Below are 14,879 nucleotides of genomic sequence, written 5' to 3' on the forward strand. Positions count from 1 at the left end.
AAAAATCAGCAAGTATACATATTTCTGCTGCAAAGTAATAAATTTGTCAATAGTTTGGCCATCAATACCAAATTGATATAATGGGAAATGCCATTGTAATAAACTCCACTCGTATGAATATAATAGAATATTTGTAGTGCCACTGATTTATTGTTATAAATTAGTTACATTGCAAGGATACCACTGTACAGTAATATGCTGTGCCTTACTTCTAGAGTCCCAGCTGATGTGTCTCACAAAAAAGACTGCTGGGGTAAGCAGTTAATTTTGCTTTTATAAATACTTTAGCTGGAATCTATAGTTACAACTCAATGCATAGTTCAGGCTTATTTGTGTGCCATTGTTTCTCTTAAACCACCTCTTTCTCTCATAACCCATCATCTGAAAATAAAGTATGACTTGCCATCCCTACACTAATTTAAGACAGCTTTATAATAATAATCTTTGTTGTCACAAGTAGGCTTACATTAACACTGCAATGAAGTTATTGTGAAAAGTCCCTAGTCACCATATTCCGGCTCCTGTTCAGGTACACGGATGGAGAATTCAGAACGTTCAATTCACCTAACAGCATGTCTTTCGCGACTTGTGGGAGGAAGCCGGAGCACCCAGAGGAAACCCACGTAGACACAGGGAGAACGTGCAGACTCTGCACAGACAGTGACCCAAGCCAGGAATCGAACCTAGTTCCCTGGCACTGCGAAGCAACAGTGCTAATCACTGTGCTACCACGCCACCCTTTATTGACTCAACCTCCATTTAAAATAGAATTTTGTCCATTGCACACTGCAATTCCAACATCTCTTTAGTAGAAAGCCAATACGCAGGTATGTAAGAGTCCTTCCTGTTTATTTTCTTTGTCCCCATTTATTTTATTTTATCATTTTTGATCCCTGTACCCATAATCAGAATCTGCCTTTAAGCAGAAGAATACTTGCCAGGACAGTGTGTTCCTAGATTTTGTATTTTCCAGAGGAGAAACAGACTGGTTGGTGCTGAGTGAATGTTAGGAACCAGTTTTAGAGGAATTCAAGTCAATTGGCTAATTGGCAACCGGTGGGTTGGCCAGGGACAGTATTCTGCCTGACAACAGTCAGCAATTGGCTCCTGGCAGGTTGTTTTTTCGGAGAGAACTGGGCAGAAGCCTCTCAGCCATCAAAGAAAGAGGAACCGTGTAACTCTCTCTCTGCTGCCGGTTGCATGCTATCCTTGTGACAATCATTACACTGAAGAAAAGAAAAATGCTCAACTGAAGGTCTCACCTTGAGAAAGAAACTAATAAAAAACATCCACCTGAATCAAAGATCCTTTATCCATTTATTTTATTATTTCTCTTCCCTTTCCAGCAACCTTTCCCTTCTGTGATGTTTGTCTGTATGTGTGTAGAGGGTGGGGTGAGTTAGAAAGGGAGGGGTTGGGAATCAGGGGCGTCATTCTCCGACCCCCCGCCGGGTCGGAGAATGGCCGTTGGCCGCCGTGAATCCCGCCCCCGCCGAAGTCTCCGAAGGGAGAAAAGTCGGCGGGGCGTTAATGGCGCCGCTGCCGCGGAGAATGTCACGGGTCTGCGCAAGGCAGCCGATTTTCGGCCTGCCGATATTCTCCCTTCCGGATGGGCCGAAGTCCCGTCGACGTGATGACCGTTCACGTCGACGTCAATCAAACCTCCTTTTCATCGGCGTGACCCGGTGCTCCAGGCTCACGCCGACCAGCGAGGAGGTGAGTGACGGCCTGGGGGGTTGGCTCTGGGCAGGAAATGGCGTGGCCGCAGACTGATTGCCTGAGGAGAGGTGTGTCTCGGCTTGTGTGTGTGTGCGGCGGGGGGGGGGGGGGTGGTTAGAGTAGGCTGGGCTCCGGGGGAGTGCCGGGAGGGGGTCCGTGCCGGGGTGGAGGTTGGGGGTTGTGGAGGGGGTCCGTGCTGGGGTGGAGGTTGGGGAGGGGGTCCGTGCCGGGGTGGAGGTTGGGGGGGGTCCGTGCCGGGGTGGAGGTTGGGGGGGGTCCGTGCTGGGGTGGAGGTTGGGTGTTGGAGAGGGGGTCCGTGCCGGGGTGGAGGTTGGGGAGGGGGTCCGTGCCGGGGTGGAGGTTGGGGAGGGGGTCCGTGCCGGGGTGGAGGTTGGGGGTTGTGGAGGGGGTCCGTGCCGGGGTGGAGGTTGGGGGGGGGGGGCCGTGCCGGGGTGGAGGTTGGGGGTTGGGGAGGGGTTCCGTGCCGGGGTGGAGGTTGGGGGGGGTCCGTGCCGGGGTGGAGGTTGGGGGGGGGTCCGTGCTGGGGTGGAGGTTGGGGGTTGTGGAGGGGGTCCGTGCCGGGGTGGAGGTTGGGGGTTGGGGAGGGGGTCCGTGCCGGGGTGGAGGTTGGGGGTTGTGGAGGGGTTCCGTGCCGGGGTGGAGGTTGGGGGGGGGTCCGTGCTGGGGTGGAGGTTGGGGGGGTCCGTGCTGGGGTGGAGGTTGGGGGTTGTGGAGGGGGTCCGTGCCGGGGTGGAGGTTGGGGGTTGGGGAGGGGGTCCGTGCCGGGGTGGGTGATGGGAGGGCAAATGAGTTGGTCCACCTGGCCAGGTGCCAGCCTCCAACAGTTGGACCCATGCGGTCCATGCCACCTGGCTGGGGGGAGGAGGGGATATGGGCAATGATGACATGTCGTCGTTCCCCTCACCCCCACCAGGTCGTCATGTTTTCAGATCATCCAGCGATGTTGGCCGCCGTGGTGGCAGCCGCTCATGTCTATGTTGCCCTGGATGAGGAGGAGGAGGAGGAGGAGCGTGCCAGAGAGGCGGCGCAGGCTGCCGCAGAGGGGCAGGCGGCAGCCGCCCAGGCTGGAGGGACACCTGACCGACAGGACGAGGAGGGGGAGGAGGACGTCGCGGCCCCACGGCAACGGAGGCACCCGAGGGCGCCCCGTGTGTACCGGCCCCGGCAGTCATACCAGGACCTCACGGACCGGGAATGCAGGAGGAGACTCCGGATGAGCCGGGAAACCGTGGCACACATCTGCCACCTGCTGGCACACCTGTCACCGCGTGGCACTGGCGGGGGACACCCTCTCCCCGTGTCCGTCAAGGTTACGGTGGCCCTGAACTTTTATGCAACGGGGTCATTCCAGGCACCGAGTGGGGACCTGTCCGGCATATCGCAGACATCGGTGCATCGGTGCATCCGGGCAGTGACAGATGCCCTTTATGCCATGGCGCACCGCTACATCCGCTTCCCCGTGGACCGGGCCAGCCAAGATGCCCGGGCCGTGGGCTTCTCTGCCATTGCCGGGTTCCCCATGGTCCAGGGCGCGATCGATGGGATGCACGTCGCCGTGCGGCCACCTGCAGATAACAGGGCCGTGTTCACTAATAGGAAGGGGACCTATTCGATGAACGTACAGGTGGTCTGCGACCACCGCATGATGATCCTGCACGTCTGCGCCCGTTACCCAGGCAGTGTACACGACTCATTCGTGTTGTCGCGGTCATCCATCCCCGGCATGTACGAGGGACGCCATCCCCGGCTGAGGGGCTGGTTGCTGGGCGACAGGGGCTACCCATTGCGATCGTGGCTGATGACGCCTATACGGAGGCCACGCAATGAGGCGGAGAACCGCTACAATGATGCCCATGTAGCGACAAGGGGAGTGATCGAGAGGTGCTTTGGCGTGCTGAAGATGCGTTTCAGGTGCCTGGACCTCTCTGGGGGCGCCCTCCAGTATCGGTCAGATAGGGTCGGCCGCATCATTGTGGTGTGCTGCGTCCTGCACAACATAGCCCAGCAGAGGGGCGATGTGCCGCAAGCAGAGGAGGGCGGAGTGGAGGAGCAGCAGGAAGAGGCCCAGTCCTCCCCAGATGAGGGGGATGGGGGCAATGGTCAGGGCAGACGGGGTAGACACAGACGGGTGGCTGTCCACCGTTACTGGCTGGCCCAGCGGGCACGGGACAGACTGATAGACGCCCGCTTCACTGACTAGATGGGCGTGGGAATCGGGTAGTATGGCCACAGACCGCACACCATGACAACAGCCGACGACCCACACCCCCCACCCATCCATCCACCCAGCACCATCACCCCCCTCCCCAACCCCACACACCCCACCCGCATGCACACCACCCCCCCACTCCCAATTGCCGATCCACCGGCGGCACAACGGGCCGGGCTCACCCAGTTGCGGGTGGACGCGTGTCTATCGCAGGCCATGGAGAATGATGACAACCCGCCTCCGATGAGCTCCTGGCTCTACATCGTTGGACTATGTCTGACCCATGGCCACAGTACCACCATCCACCCGGACCATCCCTGCATGCGGCTGTGACACTGCAGCGCACGGTCCCGTCCTCTGCCCGGGGGATGTTGATGGCGGCCCAGGGGGAAGGGGGCAGACTCACCTGGGGCTGAGGTAAGACCACCCCTCACACACACACTTGCGCTCAACGTACATGACACCCCCGCACACTTTGGACAGAGCACAAAGGCAGCTTCGGTAGGTGTAACATTGACTTTAATAACCAAAGGAGTTCATGCACGTGCCCTAGCGCCTAAAACTCATCTGTGCCCTGCACCCGTGCCAACTTACTCAGTGTCTAATTGTTTGGCCTTACGGGCCCTTTGACTACGTCTACGTGGTTCCCCAGACGGTACAGCAGAACTGGAGGTGGACTCCTGTGATTCCTGCCCTCTGACACTGGATCCCTTTGGCGGCCGTTTCCTGGGGCGTCCTGGCCTAGATGGGCCAGGCTGCGGCCCGGGCGACTGGGATGGCGAGCTGCCAGCCTGTCCTGCCCGTTGCCCACCCGATGCACCTGGGACGGAAGGGGGGGAGTCCGAGGTGTCGCGGTGTACCGGGACCTCCCCTACGGAGGGAGCCGGGACGGACCACACCACCTCCTCCTCCCTCGGGGTGCCCGATGGCCCCCAGGCCTCTACATGGGTGGGGGATGCGAACGGACTGGCCATCCGACGCGCCCCCGACATCTGGCGCTGCCAGTCCTGGAGGCCCGTGCTGGTATCGACAGGGGTCTGCAGGTTTGCAGCCATGGAGCCCAGGGGGTTGTCGAACCCTGTCTGCGACAGTGCGACGCCAGCTCGCACATGGCCACTGGCGCCGATGCCCTCAGCGATGGCCTGCTGAGACTGGGCCATGGCCTGCAGAGACTGGGCCATGGCCTGCAGAGACTGGGCTATGGCCTGCTGAGACTGGGCCATGGCCTGCTGAGACTGGGCTATGGCGTTGAGCGCCTCTGCCATCTGGCGCTGGCACTGGCTCATGGCCTCCTGTGAGAGGGCAGCCATTTCCTGGGCCACAGACGCCGCCTGCACGGAAGGCCCCAGGCCTCGCAAACCGTTCCCCATGTCTGACACCGTCGCACCCATTGCCTCCACCGCGGACGCCACCCGTGCGGTGTCAGCCTGGGTGGCACGCATGACCGGGACCACTCCCAGCTCCTGGACGCGGGTGGACTCCTCCACCTGCGACCACAGCCGCCGCAAGCCACCCGTCACCCTATTCGCTCGTCTCCGTGTCGGTGGTTGCATCGGATCTATGTGTGGGTGTGGTAACTGCAGGAACCCGGGATCCATCTGGGCGGCAGATGTTCGCTTGGCCTGGGCTGCCCTCCGACCGCCCGGTCCCTCTGCTGCTCCTACCTCCACCTGCTGTACCGGGACGGCTGTGTTGTGCGCACCAGTGAGTGTACCAGACGCCTCATCACTAAAGTGCCCAACCGTGGTGAGTGTTTCTGCGATGGTGGAGGGTGTTGGTGACAGCAGTGGCGTTGTGTCGTGCTCTTCGTCCCACTCTGAGTCCATGGCACTTTGGGGTGGGGGTTCGTCTCCACCCATCCACTCTGAGTCACTGTCCGGTCTTTCGTCTTCCCGGGTAGGGGTGTCCTGGGTAGTGCTGTCCCGGGTAGTGCTGTCCCGGGTAGTGCTGTCCCGGGTAGGGGTGTCCTGGGTAGTGGTGTCCCGGGTAGGGGTGTCCTGGATAGTGGTGTCCTGGGTAGTGGTGTCCTGGCTCGGATGTGACGGGGGCCTGTGGCTGCCCCCCTCATCGCTGGGTGGTCGCTCCCGCATGTGACGGGGGTGTCGTCTCCCTGTTGCTCCAGGTCTCTCCGTCTCCCGTGGTCTCCGAGGGGCATCCTGCGGGCGTCGCATGCTGGAGGGTTCGGGTCTCTCCGTCTCCCGTGGTCTCCGAGGGGCATCCTGCGGGCGTCGCATGCTGGAGGGTGCGGGTCTCTCCGTCTCCTGTGGTCTCCGAGGGGCATCCTGCGGGCGTCGCATGCTGGAGGGTCCGGGTCTCTCCGTCTCCTGTGGTCTCCGAGGGGCATCCTGCGGGCGTCGCATGCTGGAGGGTCCGGGTCTCTCCGTCTCCCGTGGTCTCGGAGGGGCATCCTGCGGGCGTCGCATGCTGGAGGGTGCGGGTCTCTCCGTCTCCCGTGGTCTCCGAGGGGCATCCTGCGGGCGTCGCATGCTGGAGGGTGCGGGTCTCTCCGTCTCCCGTGGTCTCCGAGGGGCATCCTGCGGGTGGTCTGCATCTGCGGGGATGGGTGCCTGGACGTTTGGTCCTGCGATACACAATGAAGCATGCATGGTTAGACATCAGGCAGTGATCAGGTGATACGGGAGAGGGGGATATAGGGGAGGGGTGATATGGGGACGGGCTGTTGGTGGCTCACTTGCTCGTGGGGCCCCGACCTCTGCATCAGCAACCTCCCGGTCCTCAGGTCCGCCAGCCAGTTCCAGGGCCCTTTCCTCGTGTACGGTCAGTGGCCTCTCATCAGCGGGCCCTCCTCCAGTCCTCACATGCTCCCTATTGTTGTGTGCGCGCTTCTCCTGGGGGGGGGGGGTGGTGGCAGGGGTAAAAGGCAACAGTGTTAGGCAGGTATATGAATGCACGCCATCGGTTGCGCGTGCATTGCAGAGGTTAAGGTTAGGGCTGGATTCACTTGGGGATATGGGGGATATGGGGAGGGGGGAATATGGGGGATATGGTGGAGGGGGGATATGGGGGAGGGGGGATATGGGGAATATGGGGGAGGGGGGATATGGGGGAGGGGGGATATGGGGGATATGGGGGAGGGGGGATATGGGGGAGGGGGGATATGGGGGAGGGGGGATATGGGGGAGGGGGGGATATGGGGGAGGAGGGGATATGGGGGATATGGGGGAGGGGGGGATATGGGGGAGGGGGGAATATGGGGGAGGGGGGGATATGGGGGAGGGGGGATATGGGGGATATGGGGGAGGGGGATATGGGGGAGGGGGGATATGGGTGATATGGGGGAGGGGGGATATGGGGGAGGGGGGATATGGGGGATATGGGGGAGGGGGGATATGGGGGAGGGGGGATATGGGGGATATGGGGGAGGGGGGAATATGGGGGAGGGGGGATATGGGGGAGGGGGGAATATGGGGATATGGGGGAGGGGGGATATGGGGGATATGGGGGAGGGGGGATATGGGGGAGGGGGGGATATGGGGGATATGGGGGAGGGGGGGATATGGGGGAGGGGGGATATGGGGAGGGGGGATATGGGGGACGCTCACCCTGCCTGCTCTGACGAGGTCGTTCACCTTCTTGTGGCACTGGGTGCCTGTCCGTGGTGTTAGGGCCACAGCGGTGACGGCCTCTGCCACCTCCCTCCACAGACGCCGGCTGTGGCGTGGGGCAACTCTGCGGCCGTGCCCGGGATACAGGGCGTCCCTCCTCTGCTCCACCGCATCCAGGAGCGCCTCCACATCGCGTGACTCGAACCTCGGGGCTGAGCGACGGCCAGCCATCAAGTCGGGTGTTGCGGTCGGCTGTTCCGGTCGGGTGGGGGGGAGCTGCGCGGCCTTATGAGCCGTCACGCCGTGCAGCGCGTATGACGCTGCACGGCGTGAACCACTGCGCAAGCGCGGATCCCGTTACGTCGCTGCTAGCCCATTTCGGGCCGCAGACTATCGGCCCATTTTTATGACGTGACGCAAGTGGGATTTGCGCCGTTTTTTGCGCCGATCGGCGGAGTTTCCGCCGATAACGGAGAATTTCGCCCCAGATAGTAGATAACCAGTTGTATTTTTTGCCTATTTGCCTAAATAATTATAATTATTACTGCCCAGTAGAGTAGGCAGAAGAGAATTCAGGGAGAAGTCAACTCAGTCACCTCAACTGTACTGTGGGTAATCGAAAGTTTTAGCTATGCGGAGAGGCTGAATAGACTTAGACTGTTTTCATTAGAAAGACTGAGGTTGAGGGGTGACCTGATAGAGGTCTACTAGATTATGAGGGGCATGGTTGAGTGAATGCGCAGGCACTCTTTCCCAGTATGGAGGGGTCAGTCACCAGGGGACATAGGTTTAAGGTCCATGGGGCAAAGTTTAGAGGAGATGTGCGAGGCAGGTTTATTACGCAGAGGGTGGTGAGTGCTTGGAATGCATTGCCAGGGGAGGTTGTGGAAGAAGATACATTAACGACGTTCAAATGCATCTTGGCAAATACATGGATAGGATGGGTATGGAGGGATACGGCACAAGGAAGTGCTGAGGGTTTTGGCCAAGGTTGGTCTCATGACCGGTACAGGCTTGGAGGGCCGAAAGGCCTGTTCCTATGCTGTACTGTTCTTTGTTCTATTATGAAAGGTTACTTGTGTTTAAATTTACAAACCTGGGCCGTCGGGGCGGGGGGTTCCGGCGGGATGGAGTGGCGGGAACCACTCCGGCGTCGGGCAGCCCCGAATTCTCCGCACCTTTAGGGGCCAAGCCCTCACCTTGAGGGGCTAGGCCCGCGCCGGAGTAGTTGGCGCACCGCTGGCCGTCAGGAAAGGCCTTTGGCGCCACGCCAGCCGGGGCTGAAAGGACTTCACCGGCCAGCGGAAGTCTGCGCATGCGTGGGAGCGTCGGCGGCTGCTGACGTCAACCCCGCACATGCGCGGTGGGGGGTGACACTTCCGCGTCGGCCATGGTGAAGGCTTTGGCCGAGGCGGAGGGAAAAGAGTGCCCCCCAGGGCACAGGCCCAGCCGCGGATCGGTGAGCCCCGATCACGGGCCAGGCCACCGAGGGGCACCCCCAGGTGCCTGCCCGCGCCGCCTGGTCCCGCCGGTAAGAGGTGGTTTGATTCTCGCCGGCAGTACTGGCATTCCAGCAATGGGACTTCGGCCCATCGCGGGCCGGTGAATCACCGGGGGGGGGGGGCTCGCCGACCGGTGCAGCATGATTCCCTCCCCCGCCAAATATCCGGTGCCAGAGAATTCGGCAACCGGCGGGGGCAGGATTCACGCCAGCCCCCGGCGATTCTCTGACCCAGCGGGGCGTCGGAGAATCCCGCCCCAGGCAATTGTTGTCAATTTAACTCAACCAAAGCCACAGGTATTAATATAAAATCTAATTTCACCTGTGTTACGACTCCAGGTCAAGTGGGGTTGGAATTGGCTGCGCACTAGTCCAGGGGGTTGTGACAGGTAGAAGTTCCTGCAGTTCTTGGTGATACTGTGCATTATAAGGGTACAGGTTATTCAATGGAAATGTCTGTCATACATATTCTGGATTTCCCAAGCTTTTGATTTAAAAAAAACTGACTTACCATACAATATGCTGTAATATAAATGTTAGACATCCAAGCCTGTCTCATCCCTGTCTACCTGCATCATCAATCCATCTCAACGTAAAAATCCTTAATTCCCAAAGCTTGCTGTATTAACTAAGAGGCTTTAAACTTGATATCAATTGTGTGGGCATCCTCCAAACATTTTCTAGAAGTGCAAAAGCCCCCGCCAACTGTGTAATGTATTCTAGAGGCAGCTGGCCTGAAGCCTTCTTGAAAGAAAAGGATCATGCTTCCAGTTATTTTCCACTGAATTGTGTCTTGCCTGTACATCCTAAACCATATTCATTTTTGCAAAAACCTCCTGCCACTGGTCATGGACTTAACTGACGGTAAATATTCTGCCAGCTATTGCGATACGTTTGATCTTGTGTAAATAAAAAAAGCACAATGCTTTCATAGGGAGGGTGGCAAAGCAAATGAAAGGAAACAAGCTGCACTGAGCCAGCCTGTGGCTCTCCTTTATCGGGAGGAGGGTGGGATGAAGTGCTGCGAGCTAGGTGACCCAGTGTCATGGGACTCAGGGGGTCCACAAATTAATTTGAGCGGTCGTCAGAAACAGGGGCGACATTCTCCGACCCCCGCCTGGTCGGAGAATCGCCGGGGCCTGGCGTGAATCCCGCCCCTGCCGGTTGCCGAAGTCTCCGGCACCGGATATTCGGCGGGGGCGGGAATCGCGCCACGCCGGTTGGCGGGCCCCCCCGCTCGATTCTCCGGCCCGGGTGGCCGAAGTCCCGCCAATAAATTGCCTGTCCCGCCGGCGTAAATTAAATCACCTACCTTACCGGCGGGACAAGGCGGCGCAGGCGGGCTCCCGGGTCCTGGGGGAGGGCGCGGGGCAATCTGGCCCCAGGTGGTGCCCCCACGGTGGCCTGGCCCGCGATCGGGGCCCACCGATCCGCGGGCGGGCCTGTGCCGTGGGGGCACTCTTTCCCTTCCGCCACCGCCACGGTCTCCACCATGGCGGAGGCGGAAGAGACTCCCTCCACTGCGCATGCGCGGGAAACTGTCAGCGGCCGCTGACGCTCCCGCGCATGCGCCGCCCAGAGATGTCGTTTCCGCGCCAGCTGGCGGGGCATCAAAGGCCTTTTCCGCCAGCTGGCCACGCCAAGGTACCACCGGGTAAAACCAGGTTAGAACAGCGCCGGCGGGACTCGGGATTTTTGGAACGGCCGCTCGGTCCATCCCGGGCGGAGAATCGCCAGCTGGGGGGGCCCCGTCGAACTCAGATTCTGCGGAGAATCGCGTCCCGGCGGTGGGGCACGATTCGCACCGGTCGCGGCGTTTCTCCGGGCCGGCCCCGGGGTGAGAGAATCCCGCCCCCCGTACCTTAAGAATGTCCAACAACAGGGCACGTTAGGCAGTATAGGAATTCTGTATCGGACAATTTTCAGAACACGTTGGGTAAGATCCACCCCCCCATGTGTTTTGTAGAGATGGCCTGCCATTGCCCTGTGACAGGGACGGGATTCTCCGATCCCTCAGCGGGTCGGAGAATCGTTGGGGTGGCGCGAGTATCCCGCTCTGACTCCGGGCGACCGGAGAATCGGCATCAATCGCACCCGCGGGGTCGCCGCCGCACCGGTCGGGGGCCGTGTGCCCGCCGAGTCCCGTCCACGTGGATTACATATGGTCCTACCCAGCGGGACCTCTGAGATCTGGCTGCATGGGCCATCGTGGTGGGGGGCGGGGGTGGGGGGTCCGACTCCTGGTGGGGGCCTCCACGGTGGCCAGGCCCGCAATTAGGGCCTACCGATCGGCGGGCTGGCTAATTCCTGGGGGGGGGCCTATGTTCCTCCACGCCGGGCCCCTGTAGGGCTTCGCTATATTGCCCGGGGGCCGCGCTGAGATGGCAACCCACGCGCATGCGCGGACCTGCGCCGGCCATGGCACGCATGCGCGGACCTGCGCTGGTTTTCGAGTGCCGGAGCAGCGGACACCAGTCCGGTGCCGTATTAGCCCCCTAGGAAGGGGTGAATGCCTGGGCCTGGAGGCCCATTGATGCCAGAGTCGCTCGTGCCGGTTTTGACGCCGGCGTCAACACTTGGCCAGGATATTCCAGTCTCTGTTGAGCTGTTGGGCCAGGTGCACCAAATACCAAAATACTTTTTCCTTCTCTCATAAAATGTGGTGTTCAAATATCAGTGCTGGACTTGCCAATGACCTGTTTTATTGGAAGGCGTTCATAGTGAAATGGGTGAACTTTAAATATTTCAGAAATGTAATGCAGAAAATGCCACAGTTAACAACAGACTCACTCGTGGGTTAGAATTGCACGAAGCCAAGGTTTGGCATGTTTTTAATTAGTGTAAAGTCAAGAGACTGCAAGTCTTGACATTGCTTTTATTCTGGGACTAAAGATGCTTTCAGATGTCTAGCATAACATGCTGTAAAGGTTTTCAGTCAGTGCCTATAAGAATAGAGATGTCAGATTGATGAATTGACTTGTGAGTAATCCAAACAGGTCTTGATTCGATAGCCTTAAAACAATTTGGATAGTCAGGTTCTAGAGCCTCTTCGTGCAGGGCAGCTAACTGATGGGCATTCGTTATGGAAATTATTTTGCAGGAGTCTACCAAAGTAAAAGAAAAACTGCTTGTATTATACGAAGCAATGTAAAATATAAATTATTTAAGATTTTTTTCTGCTGCAGTTTTTATGTTTGTTAGAGTTTATTTGTATATTTTGGTAAGAAATATATTTTGCATATTTTGGTCATTCTCCGGTCGATGCGATTCACTTTTCCCGTTGGGCAGCGCAGTCTCGCCAGCGGGTTGCCCGGTGGCTTGGGGTGGTTTCTATGAGAAATCCCGTTGACAATTGGCGGGAGGGTAGAATCCCATTGCCAACGAGCAGCGCGTGGCCGAGAAACGTGCGGCTGGCGGACTGGAGAACCCCACCCATAGTTGATATAGTTAAATACCTTCATCATTATAGCATTAGAAATAATATTGTTGTCCTTTCTTTCCTCAAAGTATTATTGGTGCTGTCCGCACCGGAGCATACATGGTATACATCCTGACAACCAGTGGCTTGAAGCAATCAGTATGTGACCAAGGCTTCTATAATGGACCGATCAGCAAATTCTGGGCATATGCATTTGTGTTGAGCAAGGCACCTGAGCTAGGTGAGTATGAAAAATGGTTCATATTTTTTCTGCATGTTCTCGACAAATTGTGTTGTGAAATTCGTATCTTATGGAAATAGTCATTTCTGGGGAGAATTCCACACACTAAGTTTCATCTCGGGTGGGAAAACAGGTGCGAATCGCGCCGGATGTTCTGGCGCGATTCCCATCACAATTCTCCCACCGTTTCTTTGGAGCCAGGGGTGAAACCTATTGAGAAAGTGAAGTGTATGACCTGAAGACATCGGCACGCCCGGCCTCAGAGATCGGGGAGCCATTTTTATGGGATCTCAAAGTGAGAGTGCAAACCCTGCCCCATGATCACTGGCATAGGGGCCCTCCCAAAGAGTCACCCAACAGGCACCACCCACTTCTAGCCAGGATCAGACCCCCCCCCCTCAATCATCGGCACCAGTGGCACCCCACTATGGGGCTGCCAATTGCCTCCCCTTATGCCCACTTTCATGCCCCCCTTCGTTTCCCCCACTTCATTCCCCCCTCTCAGGCCCCACCCTTTGCCACCCTGGCAGCACCAGCCTAACACCTAGCAGTTCTAGGGCACTGCTCTGCCATGTCCCCGACCATCTGGGGGACCCAATGTCCTCTGAGACCCCCGACATGGTCATCACGCCTGTTTTCCGTTGATGGAGGCCAGTGGTGATTCCCGCCGGCCTCACACTGTGCCAGCGGGTGTGGGGGTGAATCCCAGGAGACTCTGGCTTGGAATTGCCTGAACATATTTAAATGCTCATTTAAATATGCTCGTCTGGTTCACACCCAGCAAGGTCGTGAACCAGACTGCGTCAGGTGCCACGGGCCGGGAGCATTACCCTCCATTCACCACCCAGCGTGAACCCCACAACGCAGGAAGAGAATCGCCCCCAGTGTCACTGCAACTATGCCACTGAACCAAATAAAAATTATTCAAGTGCTTTTCATTCTCTCTCGTCATAGAAGGGAAAGACTTGTGGACCAGGCAAAATTGGTACAACAGCTTTATTCCCATACATATGACCTGATTGCAACACCATCATGCAGTTAGCAATCTCTCTCAAAACTTTAAAATGTCCAACTGCCTTGCCCTACTTTAATCTCCAGCCTGTTACTTAAACATTTTGCTGTAACAAATTAAAGCTGCTTGAAAAATGTTGGCACTTTGTCTTCTGAAAAACAAATTCTGCTTTAATATCCTTGATACACCGTCTAAGGATATAGGGAATGGAAATGTATCAGGAAGCCAGCTCTTGCTCACCGACTTCCATTTTTTACACAAGTGGGACTGTGGGAGGCAGTCAATCCCCCAGGAATTAATGAATTACTCTCAAATTATTAAGGGAAATGGATAGTGCAGATTGGGAGAAACTATTTCTGCTGCTTAGGAAGTTCAGCAGTAGGAGACATTGTCAAAAAATTAGAGCGAGATCTTTCATACTTCCTCACTCAAAGCGTGGTCGAAATTTGGAACTCTCTTCCTCAAATAGCAATTAATGAGAGATCATTTGTTAATTTTAAAACTGAGATGATCAGATACTTTTGTTAACCAAATAACCAAAGATGTCGAAGGATATGCGGCAAAGGCCCATGAAGTTAGGTCGGAGATCAGCCAAGATCTAATTTAACAGCAGAACAGGCTCAAGGAGCTGAATGGTTTCAAGTCACAATGGTGTTTGGCTTGGAAAGAAACTTGCAGGTGGTAATGTTTCCATGATGTCCCTTTCCTTGTTGGTAGAGCTTGTGGGTTTGGAAGGTGCTGTTGAATGAGGCTTGCTGCAGTGCATCTTGTAGATGATACACACAAGAAAATATTCCAAGAATTAATGTACATAATTCAGGACAATGAAATAGTAATATTGATAAAGCATTAAGGATATAATAATCCAATAATACTTTTAAATACCATTACAAAGAACAATTTACAACTGCAATGTGCGTCAGGGATGGAGGGAGTGAATGTTGAAGGTGGTGGATGGGATGCCAATCAAGCGGGCTGCATTGACCTGGATGGTGTCAAGTTTCTTGAGTGTTGTTGGAGCTGCACTCGTCCAGGCAAGTGGAGAGTATTCCATTGCACTCCTGACTTGTGCCTTTAGGATGTTGTACAAGCTTTGGAGAGTCTGGAAGTAAGTTACTTGTGGCAGAATTCCCAGTCTCTGACCTGCTTTTAGAACCACAGTATTTACATGGCTAGCCCAGTTCAGCTTCTG

The 14,879-nt window shown here is 56.8% G+C and overlaps 1 protein-coding gene across 3 annotated transcripts in view; it reads left to right on the top strand.

Moving 5' to 3' along the window:
- The window catches only part of LOC140408536 (very long chain fatty acid elongase 6), a 159,154-nt gene that overhangs the window by 121,684 nt on the left and 22,591 nt on the right, over positions 1 to 14,879 (top strand). For all 3 annotated transcript variants that reach the window (XM_072495902.1, XM_072495900.1, XM_072495901.1), the window contains one exon: positions 12,524 to 12,675. In XM_072495902.1, the coding sequence (XP_072352003.1) occupies positions 12,524 to 12,675 (152 nt within the window). The remainder of the gene's footprint in view (positions 1 to 12,523; positions 12,676 to 14,879) is intronic.

The sequence above is a fragment of the Scyliorhinus torazame genome, chromosome 3 (genome assembly GCF_047496885.1).
Source record: "Scyliorhinus torazame isolate Kashiwa2021f chromosome 3, sScyTor2.1, whole genome shotgun sequence".
NCBI classification, from domain to species: Eukaryota; Metazoa; Chordata; class Chondrichthyes; order Carcharhiniformes; family Scyliorhinidae; genus Scyliorhinus; species Scyliorhinus torazame.